This window comes from Struthio camelus, chromosome 19 (genome assembly GCF_040807025.1).
Source record: "Struthio camelus isolate bStrCam1 chromosome 19, bStrCam1.hap1, whole genome shotgun sequence".
NCBI lineage: Eukaryota > Metazoa > Chordata > Aves > Struthioniformes > Struthionidae > Struthio > Struthio camelus.
Window position 1 is genome coordinate 1,163,450 of NC_090960.1, and position 26,405 is coordinate 1,189,854.

The 26,405-nt window shown below is 40.7% G+C and overlaps 1 protein-coding gene across 4 annotated transcripts in view; it reads left to right on the forward strand.

Moving 5' to 3' along the window:
- Positions 1 to 1,259: 1,259 nt before the first annotated feature.
- RPTOR (regulatory associated protein of MTOR complex 1) overlaps positions 1,260 to 26,405 on the forward strand; it is a 175,905-nt gene continuing 150,759 nt past the window's right edge. For 2 of the 4 annotated variants that reach the window (XM_009682674.2, XM_009682675.2), the window contains exons 1-3: positions 1,263 to 1,532; positions 20,760 to 20,862; positions 23,978 to 24,060. In XM_009682674.2, coding sequence (XP_009680969.2) covers positions 1,371 to 1,532; positions 20,760 to 20,862; positions 23,978 to 24,060 — 348 coding nt within the window. In that variant the 5' untranslated portion in view covers positions 1,263 to 1,370. Of the gene's footprint in view, positions 1,533 to 20,759; positions 20,863 to 23,977; positions 24,061 to 26,405 lie in introns of all 4 variants that reach the window. The other 2 variants (XM_068913312.1, XM_068913311.1) reach the window with 2 other exon arrangements.

Here is a 26,405-nt window from a genome sequence, read left to right on the forward strand (position 1 = left end):
TACTTTGAAATAATTTTTATCCACATTTAAATTGTAAATAGGAATACAGTTCAACTTGTCTACTGCTAAGAGCAAACACTGAGAAACTCCATTAAGAGCAATTTTTGATATTAACCTGCAGTGTTGAATAGTTTATCTGATAGTAAAGAGGATATAATCCTAAAATAATACATTTGCTTTTCCTTATATAGAGAGCGAGCATATATTAGATGTAACTCTGTTGAAGCATGTTGTCCCCTTTTACTATCCCTCTGCTTTTTTGCCCCCGCATGAATGACAACACAACTGAAACAAGGCCCGAGCCGCGGCAAATTAGACTAGTGGCTGGGCTTGCGCTGCAGGAGCGCGTGTTTGGGGAAACTGGGAACAAACAGGAGCATGTTAATGCTACTGAGGGCCAAGAACTGGAAATCACGGATTTATTTGTGACTCTCTTTACGATGAAGACCATCAGGACTACAATGCGGCAGCACGGCGGTCCGAAAGGCTCTGCGCTGCCTCAGGCGTTGGCGATATAAGCCGCGTGGATTTTTTGGGGACGTTTGCTTTTAGGGCCCCACAAGCGCTCAGTGGATTCTCCTCTTCTGCGAAGAGGGCACCCCAGGGAGCGACAGCCCCGGAGGACACCGGGGCTCTGCCACAGGGTGGAGGAGTCCCTGCGGAGAAGGCAGCTGGGTGAGGCCGCTAAAATGGGCGACTCCGAGGCGCCGGGCAGCCCCCTGCGGCCGCAGGCTGAGGGAAGGGCCGGCGGGGCGCCCCGGACAGCGGCGGAAGGGACAGGGCCGCCCGCAGCCTCCCGCCTCGTCCCGCGCTAGGCCCGGGGCGGGCCGCGCTGGTAACCATGGTAACCGCGGGCGGGCCGGCGCGCGGCGGCCCGGCTTGTCCCACGCGGCGGCCCGTAGCGCGGTGCATTGTGGGCCGGAGGAAGATGGCCGCCTCCTTGCTGTGCTGGTGAGAGGAGTTCGGCTGCCCGGCGCCGTAGGACGAGCCGCCCCGGTTTTTTCCCCCTCCCGTTTTCCCCACCTGACGCCCGCCCCGAGGTCGCAGCTCGCTTACTCGGTCGTCCGCCCGCTCGCCCGCCCGCCCGGGCGCTGGGAGCCGCGATGGGCCGGGCGCGGCTCCCGCCGCGGAGAGTGCAGGGCCCGCGGGGCTAGAGGCGCGGGTGGAGGCCCCGGGCCGGGCCGCCCCCCGCGGGGCCGGGAGACGCCGCCCGCCTCGCCGACGGCGCTGCTGCCCGCCGGCCTGCCCGCAGGAGCGCCGGGGCGCCCGCTGCCTCCCGCCTCGTCCCTGCCTGCGCGCCCGGAGAGGAGCCGCGGCGAGCGCCGGGCCGGCCCGCGCTGCGCGCTCGTTGCCGGGCTCTTCCCCCCCCGATGGAGTCTGAGATGCTGCAGTCGCCTCTCCTGGGGCTTGGCGAGGAGGACGAGTCGGACCTGACGGACTGGAACTTGCCCTTGGCCTTTATGAAGAAGAGGCACTGTGAGAAGATCGAGGGCTCCAAGTCTTTGGCTCAGAGCTGGAGGATGAAGGACCGGGTAAGGCTCAAGGGCAGGGTGGGTTCTGTGTGTGGTGGGGGCGGGGGAGGCAGTGAAGAAGAAGGAATAGCAGCTCCGAGGGGTTTTGTAGTTCCAGCTGCGCTCTATTTTCAGATGAAGCACTGGGTATCTGGTCTTGTAGTCCAGCTAGCCCTGAGTTTGTGTGCTTGTCTGCATGTTTACTTCCCCTGCGGCCATATGACAAATCAAAAATATTAATCGTTAGTTCATGGTAGTTTACTCTTTTGAGTAACTCCTTTATTTAAGCACTTCAAGTAAAATTCGGATGTATGTGTTTTTTCAAGAAAGACGATAATTAATGAGGTCTTAAGGAGCTCTCTGGATCAGCAGGCTAATGATGCAAGCACGCACGTTGTGATAAATGTCATCATTGTAGTTGTTTAGTGGTGAAGATGCATGGAAGTTTTGTGAGTTTTGAAGTTTGCCATCCACGTGTTATGTGGAATATATGAATAAGGTATTCTTTGCAGGGGAAAGAAACTGAGATCACGTGATCTTTTTGGGAGCCAAAAATACTTATTAGATCAAGTTCTCATTGTGTTACAGCAAGGTGCTTCTCTTGTTTTTAAACATCTGTTGCACGTTAAACTGATAAAGTGCATCAGACAAATATCCCTGCTAGGGTATCTGGAATCCTCTGCTGCATCTCAGTGCCCACTTAAACTTTTCTGCTTATATGAAAAACAAACAAAGCATCCTGGATAGTCAGCTCTGCTCACTCTGTTCTTGGGATCTGCTTTGACTTACAGGAGTCCTGAGGTCTCAAAGGCGTTCTGCCCAGATATGTGTGCATATGACTGTGTGTGTGAATACTTACTCTGTTTCCAAATTTATCTTTTGCGTGACTGAAACTTTTTGAAGAAGTAACGTCTCTACGTTCACAAAACGTGTTTCTGGAAGTATTTATACACTGGTACCACGTAGCTAGAACCAAGTAGATTATTTTTACGCTCCCTGGTGTGGTGATAATCTGTTTGTGATGCCATTCTTTGTTAATAATTCTTCCCACATACTTTTTTGATATTTCATATCTTTCTAAGAGTTGAATTGATTTTTTTAATGATGCATGTTTTACAATGCCAACAGAACAGCTGAGATTGGGATTTTGTTGCACTAGGCATGTTAAAGATGAGCGTAGTCCCTTTCCAGTGTTAAATGCTATCTAAAAAAGAAGAAGATAGAGTGGGTTGTAGACGCGATGAAGCAAAGTGGCCAGAGTGACAATGTCAATTTTATATTAGCTATGCAATTTTGAAAAATGTCTATTTGTTATATGGGAAGGGCCAGGGATCAGAGTAAGTGAGATGATAGTATGAGAAGTAGCTGTGTAATTGTTTAAAATGAAAAAATAGGCAACAAATTTACACATTTGAGAGAGATGAGTTTTAAAGAGACACCAATAGTAGTATTTTCTGTAGCTTAGAGTGGTTCTACAGCACATTTCAGTCATGTTTCAGCCAAATGATACTAATCATGGTTGTAAGATCGGGGGGGGGGGGAGGAGGGAGGGACTAAATTTCTATTATGTTTGGGATCCCTTTTGTGACCTTACTTGGGAAGTCAGTGAAACTCTGTCCTGCATTTTCTTTCCAGAGGCGCTATGGCTGGGTATGAGAATGCTATATGCAAATCTAAATGTTCCTAGAGGGGTATTCACCTAAATGGTTATAATTCTCAGAAATGCTGGGAACACATAGCTCTACCTGGGCCAAAATTGTCTGGCTGTGTGGAATCATCTACTGGAAAATTGGGTTGGCAGACCATTAATGGAATGGAATGAGATTTTTGGAGTAGAATTTAATTTAAATGAGCCACAGAACACAAAGTTCTGTGGTATGTCTTCTTTAAAGGGTTTTGGCAAAGAAGAGATGCTGTCTCTAGTAGACTGTGGAGGTGTGATGAGCTTGCTTGTCTATTTTAGTGGTCTCTGCCTTCCTGTGAAACTTCCTGTTCACTTCTTTCCTGATCTGCAAAGCTGTCTCTTTCTAAATGAGGAATGATATTGACCTGATCAAGATAATCAATAGGTTAAAGTATAAGTAAAGAGGTATTAATCAGCTGTCTTCTCTGTATTTGATTGCTGCCTGTGTTTCACATGCATGTTACAGCCAAAGGGAATCATTTTAATGACAAGAGCAATGGTTACAGTAATTGTCACGGCCCAGTTCCTACCATCCTCACTCCTATGGAGTGGTAATTTCTTCTTTTAAGACTCCTCCGTGCTTTGAGTGTGTTATTTGCTATGAATGAGCACGGCAAAGTCACACTCTGACTGATTTCATTCTCAAAGTTACTGAGAGTCTTATTTTTGTAAGTGAAGAAAATAGAAACAAATCTTAAATTTTCAGTTTTGCTCTTCTGCTTTTGTAATCCTACATGTTATTGGAAAGTCTAAAATGAATGTTGTTACTTGTTTCAAGTTAACTTTCCTTTATATAAGGATTAGTGGTTCTGGTGATATGTCGCTGTGTGTCTGGACAGCTTTATCGATTACTGTTTGTCCAAACTTGCCATTTGGTGTAACTGCTTTTAGTGGGGTCATAGGAATATATAGAAAACACATAAAACATCTGAAAGAGGACAGGAAGATAACTTGAGAATATTCAATCTCTTTTCATTTCTTTTCATAGTTGTTTTTCATATATTTTATTTTATTTAACTTTTCTATCTGGCGTTGGATGTCTCTTTAGCATTTGATGGGATGTAACAAACTTATCAGAACTTCAAATAGCAAAAGAACAGATCTGAAAACCGAGCATTTAGAGTGTTATAAGGTTATTGACATTTGGTAAATATCCATTCATCCATTTTCACCCAGATAACTAAAGTTAGGTCAATCCTGCTAAATTGTTTATAAAATCATATAATCTGTTTTGACCTTGTGTTACATGAACACAAGGTAGAAGACCAAGCTAGTTCATGCTGTTATTATTTCACATAAGCCAACTGAAAACAGCTGTTGAATGTTGTGGGTTTGTCCAGAAAACCAGTGAACTTGATAAACATGCAGAAACTTGAGATTTTTTTTTTTTAATCATAGAGCGTTTAGGGGTAATAGTGTAATTAATGTATGGAGAAATTATATCCATTATACTTTGTTTAATAGCTCATAAAAGTTGATGGGGCTTTAGAACCTTCTTCAGTAAGATGGGGAATGAGGGCTGGGAAGCTCTAATTATGCTTTTTTTATTATTCTTTTTAGGAAGCACCAGGGAATCTGTAGTGGAAAGGACCATATTTTTAAAGTTTTCGGAGTGTCTGAATCAGAGGTAGTAGTCTGGATTCTGTATTACTAACATCTAGTAGGATGTGGGCTCACAAGTGGCTACTTTGAAAACCACTATTTCGGATACTTAAATACAGCCTTAAGTGATTTCTATGTTCTTAACGACTAGAAGGTGCAGATTCTCCTGTATAAAGAATTTAACCCAGCTGGCAGGAGGCTAGCTTTTTTTCAGCTGCATCTTCCGGAGTTCACAGTAGGAATCCACAGACAAGTGGGTGTCCAGGATGTACAAGTTAAGTGTCTATTCTGATGTGGTGGGATTTGTCCCCCTCCTGTGAGGGAACGTACGCCCTAACCTATCAGCTTTTACAGTCAGGAAGTATACTGATTTTTGCTGTTGATTCTTCGGGTTTCATTTCATTGTTGTGTTGTGTTACACATTCTCTGGCATTGTAAATAAATTATTCCTGTCATTTTGTTGTCCTAGCTGACTTCAGTTTCCTCTCTTTCCTTTAGAGCATTATTTGCCAGTGATCACAATTTTATGCTGCAGCCATGCTTATTTTGGTCAGCATTCAAGCCCTCTGATACCTGTCTGTAGTTGCTCACTGAATTAAAATGTAGTAATTTCTCTCCAGTCTCAATCTACCTGCTAGTTTGTTGCGTTCTCCTATATACTGTAGCTTCTCTTTTTTGTCTTTGTCTATTGGCACCTCTTTCCAAAAGCAACGTTTGATTCACTGCAGACACGCTATGCAGCCTTTCTTCTCTTGCAGCTGCTATTGAAAGCAATCTTGACGTGAGAGGTATATCCTCTCTGGCCCTCTCGGTTTATATTTCAGAGTGTGAAAAGTATTCCATTATTTTGGATTTGATAAATTAACTTCTCAAAACTTAGGATAAGAGCCTTTATCTGTATATAAACACATAGGCCTAATGAAGAAATTCTCAAAGGTTAACCAAAACAAGTCTATATTTACCAGAGTTTCAGGTGAGTCTGTGGCGCTTTTTTCTCCCCGTGTGAATCGTGGAAAAAAAAACATAGGCAGAGGTGGGTCATGCCCTTATTCATCATTATGATAACTGTCTACTAGTCTTGAGTTCCACTATTCCTAGTGCCCTTTACTAATGAACGATCTTAATTTTACTATGCCTATAAGAAGTGATTGCACTGAGATTTCAGAATGGAATGTCTCTCTTTTTTTTCTTCTTCTTGCTCTGTAGTTCTAAAAAACTTGGAGTTTATAGGAGCTTGAAGGTTCTTTAGAAGACTCCTATCTTTAGAAGATAGGAGTCTAATAAGAGGGAAGACTCAAGAAAAGTAATCAGTGGTAAACCTAGATAAAATAGCTGAATGTTCACTTGCCCCCCTTTCACCCAGAAGGAAGGACAGCTCTGAAGATATTTTATCCTTTGTCTCCCACTTCTGTGGAGCATGTATGCCATCGAAGTGACACTGCTTTGATCTATTATTTATTTAAAGAATATTTTTAACACAAGAGAGTTGGAATTATGCTTTGTATATTGAATTAAATCTCACAGCTTCAGTAGCAATCAAGACGTGAAACTTTATTAAAATAAAAAAAATTCAAATACACCAGGTTTTTACTGACAAGTTGCTACTAAATTCAGAATATTTAAATAAGCTATTCTGTGCTTATATTGATTTCTAAAATAAGTGGGGAGCAGAAAAGCTGGTTGTAATAGTTTTATTTTAACATTTTATTTCCAGCTGCCTCATGAATTGCAGAATGAGAATTAAATTCTGTTTTTTTTGAGAAGAGGAACAGACAATTAGGTTTCTGTGGAAATGTAGATTAAAACAGGACTGCATACAAATGCTCTTAGTTCAAACAAGCTTGCTGAGCTTACCTGCCTGAATAGTAAATGTTTCATGCGTCAAAGGAAATTAATGAAGGATGATAGTATAGGAAGTTTGTGCACGTTATTTCAGCTTGAAATAGTTATTTCATTCTAAGGAAACCTCCTAGTCACTCCTGCAGTGGAAGCGGCTTGGCTACCGAGTACTGAAGCTAATTTCCCGCCTTCCTCGTGAGTATAGTTCGTTGGGCGTTTCTTGTGCAATGAAATGAGGCAGCAGGAATCTGGCGGGGAGGGAGAGGGTGGGACTACAGGGTTTGGCAGCAGCCTTCCCTTTAGATTGGCTTAAAGTTATAATGAAATTACATCTTAAATGTTTGTTTTCTGTTCGCTTGTGCGTGATCATGGACTGCAGACTGTGTTCGTGTTTAAGAAACTCGTAACCCAGTAGGTTAGTCTGGGATGTAAACCAACTGATATGGGGATGTAAACCAAATGATACCTACTTTCCGTTCTTCCCTTCATCTGAAAATAAACTCTTAGTTTGGCTAGCTTGGAGCGCTTTGCTTTGATGCTATAGAGCGGCCCCGAGAACTGGTAATGGTGTGAATCTTTCTCCTAGGTCAGTGGTTGAAATCCATTTTAGTTCAATTGCACTAAAAGTGGCAACTGCTGTTCAGGGAGGTGTGTGAATTGAGTGAGTAATGGAGGGCACCTGCTGGTTTACAAATGTCTTTTAAAAAAACCCAAAAACAAAACCCCCCAACTGACCCCCCTGCTGGAGGTAATGAGCACTGTCATCAGAATTACAGATGTGTATCTTCTCTTATCTAGAACAAAGATCACTTTGAATTAAGGTGGTTGTCTGTCGGTTGGATGGAGTTGGGAAGCTTGTGCCGTATGTACACTATCTACAAGTGTTTTTATGTGTAAGCAGAGAGAGGACTTTGATCAACAACTCTGAAGAGTGTAGCTAGTCACACCTTTTCAAAATAAAAAGGTCTTACCTTGGTATACCGGTAGCAAACACTGAAATCTTCAACTCAGTCGATATCTCTCTCATTCCAAAAATTTTCTCACTCTAACTTAGAGTTAGTGAATGTAAAATGAGTGTTATTTGGTAGTTACTGGCAATATGATCCATACTTCTCATGAACATTCACCTCTATTGTGTCAATTATAATCAGACTGCCCTAATGGTAGGGCAGCGATATGGCTGTTTAGTGTTTTGCTATGGGAAGGCACTGGGCTTTAACTTCTGTGGTATACTTAACTAGCTTAAATGGAGTATTAGAATAACTCCATTAGTCTACATAATTTCTTATATGAGCATGTTTAGGATTTGATTTTTTTCACAATATTGTTTTGAGGACTTTTTGCAAGACAATATGTGACTAAATGTGTAATCGTAGCTACGTTTGTCTGCATATTCTTTAAATTGAACTTGAAAACTTTTTTCTTTTAAAAACAGTCAGCATTCAGACTCTGATAAGTTCAAATTTGTGCCAGTAGAGAGTTCTATATGTGGTGGATATAATCATTCACTTGCATTAGTTACTGTTGTGTTCATGGTAACTTTAGATTAAAATTTGAAGATGTTCCGGTACATTCAAACTTCACATTCAAATATTTTTTCTTTTATTATTCAAGATGCAAAGTTTTGAGATAAAATCTTGTTTCTGTGAATGTATCAGTCATTCTGATTTGTGGAATGTCAGTGATCACAGAATAAAAACATACTTCACTGTATGCTTTTTCTAGTCACCTGGATCTGATCATTCTCCTCTTGCCGTAGCATCCTCCTTGATCAGGAAACGCTAGTGGGAATTTTCTGATGTCCCTTGGAAGTGGGGGAAGCTGCCCTTAGGGACGTGGGAGGTCCCTTAGGGACGTGGGAGGTCCCTTAGGGGCGTGGGAGGTCCCTTAGGGACTTGGAAGCAAGTCAGTTTTTTTTTTTTTTTTTCCTTTGTATATTGGCTTAAGTCAATCTTTAAAGATTAGAATAGGCAAAGGATATTGAGCATCGCAAAGCTCCAGGTTTGGTATTCCTACTTCTACCAATTTGGTGGGGAAGAAAATAGTTGTTGTAGGTGAAAAATTATAATGTCTTGGTAGACAGAAATGACCAGGGCGCTTATTCCCTTAAATAGCTCCCTGAGAGTGCTTGGTAGTAATTACACTTGCAATGTGAGTAATAAGTGATAGAAATGCCGTGTAATGTGTTGGAAAGGAGCTGACAAGGTTATCACTTGCAAAGATGATGTTAGAATGGGGAGAAAATTCACCATTAGCAAATGGGATGACAGAAGATAACTACTCTCTTTTCTCACCTCCCCATTCAAAAAATATTCTTTCTCTATTCAAGCCCTGAAATGAGAACATTCATATTATATTTATAATGTGCTTAACTTTTTGTCTCCAGCAGTCTTGGAAATTGGTGTTGCTGAACTAAAGGTAACTGAACATATGGTACTGTGCAGAGGAGTTGGGCAATGTTTGTTTATTGCTGCTTACAACGTATATGTTGTGGTGGCTAATTTCCTCTCCGTTTAACATACTTGTACAAATTTGAAAGGCCTGTGAACAGAAGACAGGGAAAGAGTATAGACCTGGAAATATGTACATAAGTGCTGGATTATTACTGTAAATTGCATACTTTAATTAAAAATATTTGTTGCTGCATGAGGTTTTTCCTCTAATTTCTCAAGTGTGGCAAATGTGAATAAACATTGGTAGCACCCTAGTGCAGTGGTGAATAGCCAGATGGTAGTGGGCTGCTTCACATAAAGCTCTCGTGGAGGAAACTGAAACATCTGTTCTGTTGACAACTACCACTTTTTTATTTTGGTATTCTGTATGTTCCAATAGCTGAGAGACGGAAGGTTATGTGAACTTTCTGGAAACGCTTTGTTAATACTTCTCTGGTTCTTACCTTTCTCTAACTTTGTGTAGATGAGGAATTTCAAGGCTTACAGGATTCTTTGGAGGTTTTTTTTGTTTGTTTGTTTGTCTTCATGGATTATATAGGTTTTGGGGGGGAATTCCCCCCGCCCCCCTTGATTAGCTTGCTGGAATGCTGATCTGCTACCCTTGAACGTTTCTGAAAGTAGCTGTTAGCTTAGTATGGCCATTGATGGTTGAGGGAGACTACTGATTGTCCTTTATCGCATATAGTTTTAACTGGCATTTCTAAATAAATTTGATAAACTTGATAAATTTGATAAGATGTAAATGTGATGTTTATGTCATGTTCTTCTCTACTTTTACAAAGAATGTACTGTAAATGTCTCTTTTAATAACTTCATTTAATGAAATACTTAACAAAACCATATATTCTTCAATGTGAAGTTATGATGTAGGGTGCAGTAGGTTACAAATGGTTTCGGGCCTGAGGAGTCCTGCTCGCTCAGGAGAGGGCATTGCGCGCCTGCCTTGTGTTCCACGGACTAGTTCTGCTCCTTCCCGTCCCAGTTACCCCATCGCTCTGAGCTCTTCTTGCTCTCGTGACTGCGTTTTGCACCCCTTTTGGCCCGCACTTCCTCTGTAGGGCTCTTCTGAGGAGGGCTGCCTCACCTCAGCATGAGCAGCCGTTTGCCTGCTAGGTGTCCTCTCTGTATGGGCTACTGCTCTTCGCGGCTCACCTCCTAGGCACTCTACTGCTTCCCTCCTAGGCCAGTGTGTGCTTTCTTTCCCTGCTTATTAAAGGTAAATGAGTACTTAAGCTGCCCGGGTTTCTTGCTTGTCTCCTGCCCTTTTAGACCATAACTTAATGATTCCTAGGTTGCTTTGCTGCTTTTCTTACCCCTTCTGTAGAAAGAAGAGCAAGTGCTCCTTTAGCCACTCCGCGTTCAGTTGTGGTTTTCTGTTCATCCTGGACAGCTGGGCTTTTGAGAATTAGCTGTGTGCTGCAAGTTTTCTGGTTTTCTGTTAGGCATGAAACAGGCCAGACTGACCTCTGCTGCTCTCTAGATATGAACAGGGCGCAGGTCTGGACTTTGTCAGTTCACCTTAAAGTTTCCTCTGAAAGTCTAAATGACTTCTTCTTAATCCAAAGCAAGTTAGAATCTCTTCAGCAGATCTTTTGTTGTAGCTTTTTTTTTTTTTTTTGACTTTGCAACCTTTCTGTAAATATTATTTGTGCCCGCAGAGAAGGAATGCAGTACAATAACCTCCTTCATTATACAGGGAGGATTAATAGTTAGCGGTATAAGAAGTCGGTTTCGTCAGCGCTCGGCAGAATAAGTGTTCCTTGTTAGTTTTTTCTTTTACCTTTTTGTCCCAGTGGCTCTAGCAGTGACACCCTCACCAATATTTTTCATTTGATATTTTTATTTATTTATTTTTTGCTGTGTTGGGGCAGGGTGATCTACAGAAGGAAGTAGCTTTTGTACGGGGCAGTGAGAGGTGGCAATGTAATTAGCTGCACACTGCAGAACAGAGAAGAAGAGCAGTGCTTCGAAAGTGTGCAGAATCGTCTATGGTAGAAAGTGATCATTCAAATCACTCTGTTCACTGTACGTCCAGTAATCTCGGTGGGGTTCGGTACTCATGGCATGCCCTGCTTGACTTCCATCTAGTCTGACGAAGCTTCAGGAAGAGGCACAAACTACCGCATAATTTTCTCTGAAAAGCTTGATTGATTCCCCTTCAGTGATTCCTCCTTTCTCTCCAATTCTTGCAGGGCACATCAGCAGTAAGAAATTCAAGTCCTTGAAGTGATCAGCTGGTTGAGTTTTATTAGGCAGGAGGACAGTGTTCTGTTCTGTACCGCTCTCAAGCACTACCAGGCATCTTAGTCTCTACTTTCCTTACTCTTCACTTTAGATAACTGACTTGATCTTGTCTTTTTCACTTTCTTCTATTTTTTTCTCCAAAGCTCAGAAAACTATTATTATTGTAATTTAATGAAGTTAGCCGTAGCTCAGGGGCTCCACTTAAAGGGGACAATGTGATTCCTGCTCCCATTATGCACTGTGTAGCATAGACTATTGAGTTGTTAAAGATCTAAAAGTAGTCTTCTAGGAATAATTGGAAATAATAGCTTTTAAGGAAGATCTGAAGATGAGGAGGTAGGCCGATTCACAGGAAGATGGAGACTTTTTTAAAGATAGTGCTAGAAAGGCATGAGAATGTAGTGTTACGAGGAAAAGAACCTGGAAGGAATGCAAAGTGGATAGAGTTGTGCTGAGGTGAGGAGGAAACTCATTGTCACAGATCAAATTAGGAATAAGATCTATAAATGCTTTTAGGTGATCATTTTTTGCATGTTTTATAAAGGAAGTAAAAAGATAGTAGAAATAAAATAACTTGCTTCCTACTATTTCTTACTAACTTCAAGGAATGATTAGCAGGACCAAGAAGGCACCATTTGGGGTCTGTGCAACTCAACAGTATTTTAAAAGCAATGTTTTGATGCTTTGCTATGACAGAGTGAATCAGCCACCTTGACTGTGTAGTTTTTAATCTTAAGAGCTGTTCTGTCATGCACCATTACCTTGAAACTCTGAGGGCACCTTCAGAAGCTGAGGTCGCTGGGCCATATCATTATTTCAATTGATAATATTCCCTAACAGTCAGAGAAGGTACATGCTGTTCTCAGAGCAAGTAAATAGAAGTGTATATGTGTATCTTGCATATCGATTGACAGTAGTAATGTATCTTCAAGCTTAGGAAGTGCTTATAAAGTAAATAGTGAAGCCAGCAGTTAGAAGTCTGTTTTGCGAGGAGCTGTTAGCACTGCTGACTGTTCTTGAACTCTGTGTAGTAGCTGCGTTCAGTGGCTGACGAAGGCGTGGAAGTAGGGAGCGTGTTGGACATAATCAACCTCTGAAGGAATTTCACAGCACACGTGCAGAATACAGAGGTTAAAAAAGGGAAAAACAAACACTCAAAGGAGTGGATCTAGGAATCTAGTGTATGCTGTCACAACAGTCGCAGCAAGAACTGGCCTTTTGGACTACAGATGGCTGAAGACTACCTGCAGAGGTGTTGAATTATTAATGGTAACTTCAAGTTTTTCTTTACATTCTACTATTTTTATCTCTGTGGAGGAACACACTGAATTTTTTTGTAATGATAGGCTTTTATATACAGTACAAGAAAAGTATCCTTGAAACTGAAAGCTCTTCCTTTTTAGATGTTTTACCTTGTAAATGTTACAGATGAGCTGAAGAGGTTTTGTAAGGACACTGGCATATGTCTCCTTTTTTTTGGTATTTGAACCACTAAGGGAGGATCCATTGAAAAGACAAACACTTGATTCTCAGTCCTCTCACACTGTGGTGTGAAATCTGTGTAAAACGGTTCCAAGTTAGAGCTTGATCGTGTAAATGGCTACTCAAGGGGCAGCGCTTCAGACAGCTGGACTCCGTTTCTGCAGCACGGACCTGTATATCCTTCACTGGATAAAGAGAAGTCGTGTCCAAGTGGGATGCGTTCTGACTTGCTTTCTTGAGAAACCTTTGTTTGTCTTCATGTACAGTTGTGTGATCGAGCTGACTAGGAAGGTCAAGCTTTTGTCTGTGCTTCAAAAATTGCAGCTTTTTCACCAGCCGCTTTGCGAACTCTGCTAGTGGCATTTCTCGCTGGTGTGTCTTGTGCCTAAGCTTCGGAAACTGTACTCTTGGTGTGCAAAGCAGCTTGACCAAATTGTTGCCACGCTCTTAGCCTAGAGCTTGAAATGGGAAGTTGGCGGAGTTCAGGCTGCCCTTCTCCTGCCGTGGCCCATCCGCGGCGACCCCAGGCACGCGGCGCTCCAGGTCAGCCCGGGGCTGGCTGCAAGAGGCTGCCTGCTGGTGAGAAACGCCTGCCGGGCATGGGTGCGATACGTGCAAACCTCCATGCGGCATGGGAAAGAGAAAACATTATTTTGAGTGTTGTGGAGCGATCCCTAACTGAAACTGTAAATGGAAAGCAGTGTTTCATTTACTAAATATCGCTGTTACTGCTCAATGTTCAGGGAACTTGTTGTTCAAGTATTTAGTGGTATGGCACCGAAAAAGTTAACGTTTTGGAGTTACCTATGGAACACCTGGCTCGTTTTGCCTTTTGGTTTAAAGGTGTATACTGAGCATGTGTAGACATAATAAAGAAAAACGTCCAAAAAAGTCTTTAGGAAGGGAATGAATTTACTGAACAAGCAGGCGGAACTGAGTCTGCTGGTCAATAGAGGATTTCTGAATTAAATAGGTATGAGGATTTCTCAATCTGGAAGTCAGTCATAGTATTTGCATTTAATGCTGATACATTAATTTACAAAGCTGAATGTGTATGTAGCAACATAGATTTTACGTTTAATGCTGACTTAAGCTTGCATTTGCATTAACTCTCAGAAACAAGCTTTAATTTCCTGGTTTAAAACTATTCTGGTGTACAATTTCTGTGTTCACCTGTGTAAACTTTAAGCAGATGCTTTTCAGCTTGAAAATTGCAGTGTAAGTATAAAATGTTAATGGGGTTAGAAATGTCCATTCTGAAATGTTAGGTGGAGGTTTTACCCTAAAATGCTTGCAAAGTCATTATGACTGACTTGCTCGTGTGATAGTGGAACTAGAAGATAAAACAGTTATATGTCTCTCAGTTGCTATCCTTGTTTTTATTTAATCTATAACAAATATTTAGCATCTGGTGAGAACGGGTGGCTCACTTCCAATCTGAACTGGAATTACTTTTAGGTATGTTATAATAGAATAAGTTAGGCTCCCTGTGATGATAAAAACCCCTGGTTTTTTCAATCAGCGATTGAATGTAATCTTTTTTCTAACTGAAACTAACTGCAGGAATTGCACAACTTTTGGTTTCAGATAGCTACAGGCTCTATTAGTCTCATCTGCAAATCTGTTGTGTTTAGAAATGAAGTAAGAGGTGAATGCAAAAGTCTTTAAACAACTCTAATCTTTAGCAGAATATGGAAATTTCCATGTCAAGTGTTTTAATAAGCATCATCTTCTTAATACATCTGCAGATCAAAGTAGGAGATCTTACCCCTGTCAAAGCTTTAAAAAAAAAAAAAAACCCACAAAAAACCAGGATAGATCACTGATAGCAGTGAAAACGTACAAGCTACACAGGAGAATTCTGAACAGTAGCTTATCTAATGAATTAGAAGAGAAGAAAAAAACAACCAAGGAAGCCCAGGAAAGTCTTGGATTAGTAAAGTCAGCTAAAGAAAACAGACACTACTGACTAGACTAGCAGCTTTGTACGACTTTTCACACAGAGCATCGTGGGAAGAAGCCTGAACAGTGCTGTACTTAATTTTGAAAAAGAGATTTGGGTGATTTAGGAAATCAGAACTGATAAGAATAATTTTATACATCATTTACTAAAAATATTTTTAAGTGTTAATTTTAGTAATACATTAGTCAGCAGGGTTTCTGTGAAGGAATATTCTATTTTTATATTCTCTGGGAATTCTTTTAACAACTTTAGTGTAATAACAGACACAGCTGCCTCTGCTTGTTCCCATTTCTGAAAGATTTTCAGTTTGAATTCAACACCCTTACTTCACAGTGCTTTTTGACCAAGGGGATTTTGCCATTTAAGTATTGCAAGTTCTGGCCCAGAGTTATTAAATCATTTTAATGGCATGCAACACAAAGCTGTGGACGGTACATACTCTTTTTCCATGCAAAGCATGCTGTGCAGCTGAAAAGCCGCTATATATAACCTCTCATGGCTTTGATCTTGGGCCTTTGGTGAGAAAGCATTTTGGATATTGGTTTTCCTAGAAGCATGCCAAATACTCGTATGTTTTCTTTATTAATTCTGACAAAAACTTATTGAAACGTATTCAGGTGGATGTATCCTTGACGTGTAGAGAAGAACATTTCTACTGTGTTTTAATGACAAATGAGTCTCCTAGTACTTCTTGTATTACTAAGCTTTAAAGCTTCTAGTAGAATATTACAGTACCGTTCAGAAATGCAAAAAGCATTATTCAGCTTTTTGGACTCAGTCTTTCTTTTGATTTGTAATGATTCAACATCGTAGATGCTGAATAGGAGTCAGAGGGGAGTATGAGAGCGCTGTAATTCTTGCCGAAAGCGTGCTCTTTATTAGTGGAACCAATAGCCATGAAGTATAATGCGTTACCTGCTTTGTGAGGAGGTAAACAGAGGGGGAAAAATCCCGTTTGTCTATGGGCTCACTTCGCTAGACTGTTACTTTTCAATACCAGTTTACTGTGTGTTTTCAAGGAGATATACTTATTTAAAAGACAAAGCTCAGGAATAGAAAATAAATAGTGGCATGTACAACAATAGCCACGGATCAGACGCTACTAGTAAAATATTGAAAAATAAAGCAGCGTTAGGCCACAAAGGGGAAACGCTGAATAAGTGAGAGAGAAAAGATTGTTTGGAAGAATACATACAAATCATTCTTTCAAGAGAAAGTTTTCACTTCTAATAAGTTCTTTTGCCTTGTGTATGTAGTTCTCTTTATTTTCTTCTGGATGTCAGTGCCTCTTCGCCAGCGTGTGATTACTCGTAGCAACGCTAGCGCGCTATATGACACAACGTTCTTTCTGGGGCTGTGTGAATTCATAATAGATTTAGTATACTGGAAAGATGAAAAGATGTCTTTGTGTGCAGGCTCAGATTAAAGCTCCTTCTCAGTCGATGCAAATAGTTCTGCACTGGTCAGATGTTTTGTTTTGTGGTTTTTCTTTTTTCCCGGATTGTACTGCTCGAACTAATGTTTAATCTTTACAAATGGGCATAGTTGGTATATCATGAAATAGTAAAGGGTTGTCTACTTAAGATCTTACATTAAATATTTCTTATCTTTGCCTAGTCTACAGGCAGGTTGAGCAGAAAATTCTTCTGGAACTGTGTATCTCTTGATACTTCAGGCATATCAGGTGGGTTTAATGAAAGGGAAGGTAGAAAAAGATGACACTAAATAATTTTGAAAAGCACCACTTAACAACAGATAAGAATTTCACTTAGTATCTTCCCAAAGGTAATAGAGAACTTTCCAACTGCATGTTGTAGTTACTATTTTTTGCAACATCGAAGGAATGCAGTGTTTTCATTGGGTGTAATAGTCACCCGGGGATGGGAAACGGGCCGGCGGGACAGAAGCCGCGTGCCTCTGCTGAGGGGAAACAAGGCACCGGGATATCAGGTGCCAGACGTCTGCTTTGCCGGAGAAAAAGCATTAAAAACACTCCCTCGTAGCTTTTAAGACTAAAGGGGACTGTTTTGATCTATCGCCACCTCGCATCTAGCAGCCTTCACCATGCATGAGCTAATTTGTTCGCAGAGCCCAGTAATTTATTTTCCGGTATTTCAAGGTGCATGTAGCTTTTGTCTTTGAGGTTTTCAGGTAGTGTCTGATTCCTTTTAAAAGACAGGCCATCTTTATGACATACAAAGTTTGCACAGGACCAGTTGAGAAATTTCAAGTTTTGGAACTAGACTTCCTCGTGCCGGTGCCGGGCGTCGTTGTAGTCGGCGTCGTGGGTCGTCCTGTCTGGGTCGCTCGTTCTCCGTGTGTGTTTTGGATCAGCAGACAAATACGTTGATGACTTTGAGAGGGTTTTTTTGTTGTTTTTTAACCTAACTGCACTTTTGTGGGAAAAAAGAACATGTTCATGTGTTGTGTTTATAAAAATATTGGGGCTTTTTGTTGCTCTTGTTGCAGGATTGTTTTTATTAGAGCCTGTGTTGTAGCAAACCAATAGTGAGACCTTTGCGCTAGGTTCTGTAAGAACAGGGCTGCCGTTACTCCTCCCTGAAGAAATTATTCTCGAAACAACGCGCAAACTGGCGGGGAAGGGTGGGAGCCGCTGGGAGTGACCGGGAGCCGCACCGGCACCGCGGTGATGGCACAACTTATTTTTGCAGGCAGCAGTTTAGTGTTGATAAACTCAATGAAGGAAAGTGAGGGGACAGGGGAGATAAAATGGAAGAAAAGAGGAGCAGCTAGAAGGGGAGGAGGATGGGGGAGTCTCAGGGGAAGAGGAAGGGATGGAGCTGGCTGTCAGCACCGGTGTCCGCTCGGAGTGGCGGCAGCCCCGCGGCGGCTACAGGCAGCACGGTCTCCGTGCCGTTTCCGTAGGGCCAGCGGAGCTTCGGGTCGCTTTGGATGACCAAGCTGTATCCTCCGTTGTGCCAGTGGCTGTGCTTTTACCTTGTGTTATTCTCAGTTTCTACAGAGCGCTCTTAGCGTGTGTTTTTGTGTTTATTGCTGAACTTCAAATATGGACTTACTCAGCTGATCCACGTGCGCTTATGCGTTGTGGCTTGCAAACATCTCTGTTAGTTTCTGTGTCATGGAAAAAAAGATCTCATAAAGTATCAGACCGTTCTGAAATATCTTGCTCCTAACTTTAAGTAGATCAGCCCTGAGGGTTTTCTCAAACGTGTGAAATGCCCTTGCGGCATGCCAGCGAGGAATCTCCCTTCAGACTGCGCTTCTCTCCTGCCTTCTGGAGAGTGCCGCTTACCCCTTGGTGCTGTAGTGCGGGCCAAAATAACTTGTACGTGATTGCAGGGTTTTGTTTTCGAGAACACGGCTTGGGATGAAGCCGTTAACCAGCCCTCTTGCGAATTTTCCGCGGCAGAAGCCCTTTGATAGAAGCAGGAGTCAGCAGAGGCTGCAGAATTTTTATCCTGATACGGGGCCTTCCCCCCCCCCCCCCCCTTCCTGCTGCGAACAGTCTCTCTGCTCCAGTTTCTAGTTTCTTCATAAATTATACATTTATGTGGATCTAGCTTTTTCAGCAAGTGTGGGGTTTGGGTTTTTCTTTTTTCTTTTTTTCCCTTTTGTTTTGCCTGCTGTTGGAATCTGAAGGAGCGGCCTGGGGAGGAGGAGGTGCGGGTGGCTTCCCGCAGCCGTGCCACGGAGGGCCAGCAGACCACGCTATTTCTTTTGTTTTCCTTCTCTGGTTTAGGTATTGGTGTGAAGGAGAGTTTAGAGAAGAGCATAAGGCTGCAAAATAATTTTCAAACAATATTTTTAACTGGCTGCAGCGTTTAAGAGTTGGTTTAATGCTCCTTTTAGGTGATAGTTAAGATATCAATAGATTTGGATTTCCTGTGTTCATGGTGCCCCTTGTGGCTACAGCAGCACGTCTAAAAGTGCTGCTTGATCAGTTTTATGCTGTTTTTATTGAATCAGCAGCAAGACCATGCTAAGTGGTGATTTCTCCCAAAATAAGAACACCGAGGCGTCGTGAGTAGCAGCCACAGGCGTGCCGTATCAGCGCGCCTCGCTGCAATCCCTGCCTTTCGAAAGAACTGGAACAGCAAATACGGTAGCCTGCTCTTATAATGTACATTTCTAACAACAGAATCTTATTTTAGATGAAGGCAGATTTTAAAGACATAAGCTTCCTTGGATGTAATCTTTTTATGGCTGTGATGCAAAGGGTGCGTGGAGGAAAGGCTTGTAGGAACGCTTGCCTCGCCTCCGTGCAGGCTTTCCTGGCGCGCCGGCGTGGCGTACGAAGGAAGGAGCGCTTCCGAACTCTGTGCCTGGGGGCATCGTGCATTTCTTCATGGGAAAACGCCTTTGGCATGATTTCAGTATACAGTTTTTAATAGTAATATCTTTTAACTAATGGAACTATATTTTTTGCAGCCAAGACGCTAGTTGAATTTTCTATTTGGAAACGTTTTTTGAAAATGTTGTCCTTGATTGTTTCTGCCCGAATAAATCCCTTAAAAGGGACTCTGTTCACTAAAAAGCTGCTTATGTTTATAGTAATCTCATTAATTAAGGAACAAAGTTACAAGTTTATTATGCTGTGGTTTCTTCGTTTTTCTTTTGCAATGAGGATCTAAACATGAGAAGAAGGGACTAAAATGAAGACAGTGTCAGTCAGGCATATCTCAAACTTGTCATGTACACAGAATCCTAAAACTGGTATGTAATAGCAAGCTCAGACATTATTTCAGCTTTGACGGGAAGAGAAATAATGCGTTAGTGAACCTGTGGCACTTGCTTTCGTTGGTGATCTCCCTTTCAGGTCCCAGGTAGGACTGATGTAACAGGAGCATTGAGATTCCTAGAGAAATTAAATCTGGTTAGCCAAGGACGCTCCTGTTCCTCTAACGGGAAATGCTTTGTTTCTTTCAGGGTTTTTGTATTGCTTTGGATGTCTGTAATTCAGTTTTGGTGCAGTTACTAAGGTTAGGAATTGTATGTTCGATCATGCCAGGTTTCTTACGGGGAGGCTGATTTTAAAGGACGATGAAATAACAGCTAGTGGAATTCTGGGGCTACAGGACTTGCGTAGTTACGGAAGGATTAACACCATCAGCAACATTCACTTAGGGTTTTCAGGGTTGGTATCTCTCCAGGGTTTGTGAACTTTTAAAGTGAATTGAAAGGGAAACTTTTGAGTAGAAGTTTCAAGATACCAAATGTTTCCTACAGTGTGTAGACAGTGTGCGTGGGGAGATCTTGTATATGCACACAGATTTCCAAGATATCCCTTTTTGTCTACCAAAACTTCTCCCACTGCAGAACTTCGGACAGAAGAATAAAAGGTAGCAAAGTACAGAACTGCTCCTGAAAATGGCAATATTAGAAAACAAAAACAAAAAAACCCCAAAACCCCACAAAATCCTTTAGTAAATCCTTTGGATAAGAGAACCTTGCACTAAGGTTCTTGTCTATAATACACCCTATACTTTCAGAGAACTGTAAGACATATCCAGGATAACTAACATGTTAGGGGTCTTAGGAAAACAGAAAAACATTGGCTAAACTTTATTTGTTGGTTGCTTAGGTGTTTTTTTCCTCTTATTTCTTTTGGACATAATATTAGAAAGGGCATTCTATATTCTAATGTTAATCAGGAACCCTGAATAGCACATTCACTTGTATTAATAATGTATTTCAGTTAGACATTGACTAATTTAAGATGCTTAGCAGAAGTCCAGTGATATCTATTTCCATGCTGTATAGTTGAAGAAAGGGCTGTGGAAATGATAAAAATAGTAACGTAAAATCTAAGTACCGGTATACTTAAAAAAAAGGAGAAAATACAGTCAGTCGTGCCTTGCTTAAAATAGTCCGTGTTAAAGAGCAGATAATGAAGCTTTAGTTGAAATTCTTCCAAAGTTGTTGTAGTAGTAAAATTCTAACACAAATAAAAATTGATTACTTTCTATACTAAGTAAGCATTTATTGTCTTTTATTTCTAGATGAAGACTGTTAGTGTTGCCTTAGTTTTGTGCCTAAATGTTGGCGTGGATCCTCCTGATGTGGTGAAGACAACTCCCTGTGCCCGTCTGGAGTGCTGGATAGGTAAGTCTTGAAAATTTCCAAACTGCGCTTAACTGTTACTCTTACGAATCCTGAAGTATAGCATATACTGTGGTCTCAGTCATATGTTTCCTAGACCTAAAACTAGGGTAAACAAAAGGTAATCTCTGGCATCTAATTTGAATGTGTCTATATGAATTAATTGTGTCAAGTGGTAACTGCTGCTGTAGGTCATCTTCCCAGCTTTGCTCTAAAATGAGACAGCATGGAGATTTAAAAAAAAGCTGCTACTTAGCTTTTTTGTTGTTGTTGTAGATTTATAAAAGTCTAAGTAAATCTCTGAACAGTTGCATCTTGAGAGTATTCTGATCTGCAAAGGTTTAAAATAACTCTGCATCATATAGTAGAAAAATAAGTGCCTGTAAAATACATGAGCTGTACTGCATGTCGAGAAGACTGCTCTGTGGCAGAGCATGAATTTAGCATGAATTTAGAAGACCCCAAATTCTTCCTAGAACATCTTGCCAGCAGTCCAACGCAAAGGCTTGCTACTTTGAGGCGGTGTTGGACTAAATTCTTAGTCTTTTGCTAAGAAATGAAATTCCCTTGGTTTTGTGGGTCAAATCTAATTATCAGGATGAGACAAATTTGAAGTAATATTAGAAGCAATTACTTTGTGTAAGAAAGCTGTCTAGGAGAGATGTGTTTTTAAACTAGGAGATGAAAACATTCACTCTTCAGCAAGTAACATGCAGACCCTTGTAATCCTAGACTCTGGAGTTTTTAATGGGCTACAGAAGCAAATTAATCATTGCACAAACTGAATTCCTTTAAAAACTTCTAGAGCTTCTTGTTTCTAACCTTGCCTCCCTGCTTGTTGAATCTGTAGCATTTCTTTTAACCTAAACATGCTAATGATATTAAAGCACTTAAAATGCCACGAGCACGCACCAGCAAATGCCCTCGTTCAGTGGAAGGAGCAGCTGCCGTTTCTCACAGATATGTGGAACTCACCAAAAACTTAATTGGGTGGAGAGCAGAGAGAATGAACGGCATTATGGAGTCTTTATTTTAAAGTTATTAGTTAACATCATCAACAAAGAGAATTTTCAATGCACTTTCTTAATTAAGTTTTTGTTATATATATACAAGTACCCATTTCTTTTTCTGGGCAACTTTAAATGTAATCTCCAAAAATATCCACCCGTTTTTCTTCTTCTATATAACGGTCTTAGAAGCTAGCGGTGTGTATTGCGGCAACATAATATCTCTGTCAGATGTAGATGAAAGCATGGAAATCATGTTGGGTGCAATTGCTATTCTGAGATTGAACCACGGCCACCAGCTTGTGAACCCTAGGAACAAAGGGCAGTCAGTTGCCATCAGAAGCCAGTTGCAGTTCTCATTGTACCTTCCAGATGCACCCTTAAAACATCCAAGTGCTTTGTTTTTATCCAAAATTAAGCTTTAGCCAACATCTATGCTACAATGTCAACTTGACACTGTGTAAGGCATTGAGAACTTCATGCCATGGTTGTACTGAAGGTATCACGGCCTATGTTTCTTTAGTCCTTTCATTAGCTTTATGCATACACTGAATGAGGGAAGTTGAAGGCCTGCATAATGACTGTAAAGGCATGAGCTTTATTTAGGAAAATCAATTGTTTTCACTATTTTGCTCTTAGAAGGGCACCAATGTACGTTATTTTTGTATAAAGAGTTTTGCTAATAATGCTAACTGCTCTGAAGGTATTCCAGAATCCACAAAGTATGTTCTTGTGCTGTCAGACTGCTGCTGAATTTTTTTTTTCCCTGAAATTCGTTTTGATCCTTTTGAAGGGCTCCAAAAAAATCTGGCTGTTTTGCCAGATTTATGCTGTTTTGGGGTTTTGTTTTGTTTTGCTTTTAATTTGAGCAGCAGCTAATGACATATTAACTAGCAAAAGGCGTTATGAGGCAGTGTGAGTACTTTCAGGGAATTACTGTTCAGCAGCTCAAGGGTATCTGCTTGAAGCTTTCCTTTAATAGCAAGAGGGCTGTTGCAGTTCAGAGTGACAAAAATTGATGCAGTATGTAGAGACATTTCTAAAATGTGTGTCATTGACTGCTGAAACTGCAGGTTCCTTAGAGCAGAATGGGCGCTGTAAAAGCAGAGCACCCCTTCTGCTCTAAGGAACCTGCAGGTCTACAAAAGAATATTAAAGTTTAAATAAAAATGAAATTCTAGCTTTTAATCTGTTAAGAAAAGTAACTAGAAAACCCCTGCTTTCATCATACTTTAAAATATTTGTTTCTGGTGGTATGAAGTGGAATATTTATAAAGATGATTTAAAATATGACTTCACTGATTTTTTTTTAAATGCTGTTAAAGTAATAATTTATATTATATTGCAAAGCATCAGCTTCTAGGTTTTTTTTTGAAATTTGTTAATGTTATCAATTGTATGGCCACAGTTTTTGAATAAAGCCCATAAGCTGAAGCTGAAATTGTATTGCCTTGAATGGCAGTAATTACCTAATGGCAAAATTAACTTAAAAATTAGTTAAATATTAGATGATAAATGTTTCTTGATAAATACAAAACCTTTCTTCATCTATTTCCATTGCTTACTGCTTTGGAGATGATCTACCTTTTTTTTTTTTTTTTTTTTTTTTAAATGAAATGGTTATTTAATTTTTTGTCATTATTACAGAAACTTTTTTCAATATTAAAAGAAAAATGTTATGCCTCTCCCCTCTTTCAAAAAAGATTTTATGTTTAATACTTTGAAGACAATCTGACAGGCTTTAATGGTTTTTAATTTTTACCTGAGTGAAGAATGTAGGGCTAATTTTTGGATATTTTACTGAAGTAACTTCCATGAAGAGTATATAATGCTTATAAATTTTTAACTAACTGCCTGAAAGATACCGTTACATCCTGTTTCTTGCACGCAAAGCACTAGATTGGTGTCTGTCTTCTGCCGAGGGTGTTGTCGCACTTGGTGCAGACTGGTCATCCAGGTTGTAGATCTAGATTTTACAGAAACAAAACCTGGAGTAGCTAGAGGTCTGTGTTAAAGCAAATGCAAGTAGCATTGGAAATAACTTTTTGCCTCTTGTCAAGGTGAATGATTTAGTTGTGGTCAAAAACACTTGTTTGTGTTATATTTCTTAGATCCTCTATCAATGGGTCCTCAAAAAGCTCTGGAAACGATTGGTGCAAATTTACAGAAGCAGTATGAAAACTGGCAGCCAAGAGTAAGTGTATATTCCTTGGGCTTCTCCTCTGTAGCTATAGACATGATCCTTCTCTGTGACAGACTTTCCACTTAAACTGAAAACAAAGTTATGTATCTATCATGTGGCATAGTGGTCTTGCAGCATTTGTTGCCTCCTTAATCCATCTGTGCAAATAAATTCTTGCAAGCTGTCAAACTTGATAGCTTTCTAGCTGTCTGTCTGTCTTGGCTAGCACTTTGCTTAAGCATGTCTGGGGTGTTTGTTTAAAATACTAAGTCCTACAATGATTTGTTAAAATTCATATTCTTCTGAAATTATTGCATTGAATGCATTCAAAGTCTCCCCTCTAAACTTGAGGGAAAGAATAATATATTCAGGGCAGTTGGAGCTCAGGTACGGTTAGTACAGGTTCTTTACTTCTTGCATATATTTGGTACCTCCACCTGCTTACTTTGGATTGGGTGACTAGAACTGAGTTTATTGTTCAGTAAAAGCTAAAAGCATTACCTGAAGAAAACTTAGCATGCTTAGTGGTGGAACGTTTACATTACTTAAACCTGTGGATAATTTTCTACGTAATACTTTAAATTTGAATGTTCAGTAGGTGTGCTTTCTTCAGAAGTGTTGCATTTTTACGTTCTATGTATGTAAGAAAGACTTGTCTTTAAGCGTATATGGGATATATTTAAGACAAGCTTATTTACTTTTGTGTTTTCCCTTTTGGTGCACTGGCAGTTTACTCTTTTAATCTCTCTCTAGCAGACAAAAGATCTGGGAGAGAAAATTCAAATAGTGTCTAAAATCAAATAGAGTAAAACATCTTGATGCAAAGGTGAAAACAAACCTTTTTCTCCGCTCTTTAATAACGGAGCCCATGTTACTGAGGAATGAGGGACAGGCGTCTGGAAGCAGCAGGTACTCTATGTGTGGGCAGACCTCACGCTGCCTTGTAGAGTTTGCACAAAACATAGAAGCAATTACGGAGCTCAGATGCTTGTGTGCAAGGTGCCGGGTTCTCAACAGTAAATCACAGCCCTTTGAAGCATTGCAAAGCTAAACACGTACCATTTTATTGCACTCTACAGGGCTCTTGAGTTTTCTGCAGTAATAAAGAGAAGTTGATGTGCCATCTGCAATAAAACAATAGGAACATTATTGAATTTCCTAGACCTTTCATATAAATACTAATACATCTAGTTTTGTCTCTTTCTCAGTGTTTTGGAATGGTTGAAGATTTGACAGAAAGGAGACGACTTGGGGGAAAACTAGGCAATCTGAAATAAGGCCCAGATCATTACAATCTCCTGAAATAGCCAATATTACTGGGTTGTCAGTGTGAGTGCTTAAACTAGGAAATACCTATCATTAATATCTTATTGCAAAGGCACAAATGATGCTAACTACCAGTGAACTTATTCTGTTAGCCTGCCCAGTGTCATACTGTGATAAACCCTGTATGAACAGCCTTATGATATCACTACCAGTGCAATCCTATTTTGTCTGCTGATAATTGTAGGATGTTTTTTGAATCAATATCTGTTAAATACTTGTTAAATACAAATAGCTTAAGTAAAAAAAAAAAACAAAACAAAACCTTAAAAGGGGCAAGTGTGAAAATTCTTTGTTTCTGAAAGCTCACAGGCTGCGCAGCTGATGCGTATTTCCTTGGCAGGTCTTATTGAGCCCCTTCTACATAATTTATCAGCTTGCCATTACTTGAAGTATTTCTTCTGATTAAATTTAGGACTTTGCCTTATTGTTTGTAGCTACATAAATTTGTGTGCTGCAGGAGTGAAAAAACATTTCAGCTGTTGTTTCATCTGCAAAATACTGCAGTTAAACAACATTCAGTCATTTCACTGCAAGTCTCAAATGAAAACTTTATTGGAGGGAGTAGGAGATTACAAAGCTGCAGGGATACAATGAAGAATTTATCTCTCTGAAGAATTTTCCTAACGAGTTCTTACAATTTAGTGTAGAGATAATTTAGGTGGAAAAAGTGGAATGAAGTAAAAACCAACCCTTCTTGAATGTTACCCTGTGTAAGGGGTGTTGAGTCCCTCTGGGCATTGAAGGGGTTACATCTGAGGGTAATCTGGAAAGCAGGCTCAATTACAGGGGATAAAAGGGGTTGCTTAAGCAGATGAGAATGGAAGGAGAAAAGGGTAGTGAAAGTTAAGAGCGCAGGACCCCATAATACCCAGCGTGATTGGAGGGGACTTCCCTTCTCCCTGAAGGCCCAAGAAAAAAACCTTCCCTGCAACCGTTCTGGTGTTTGGGGAGTCTGCCGGCCGATGGCTCGGAGAGCGCTCGGCGGAGCTGAGCCCCGCCGGGCTTGCCGGTTGCTGAGAACGCCCCGAAAA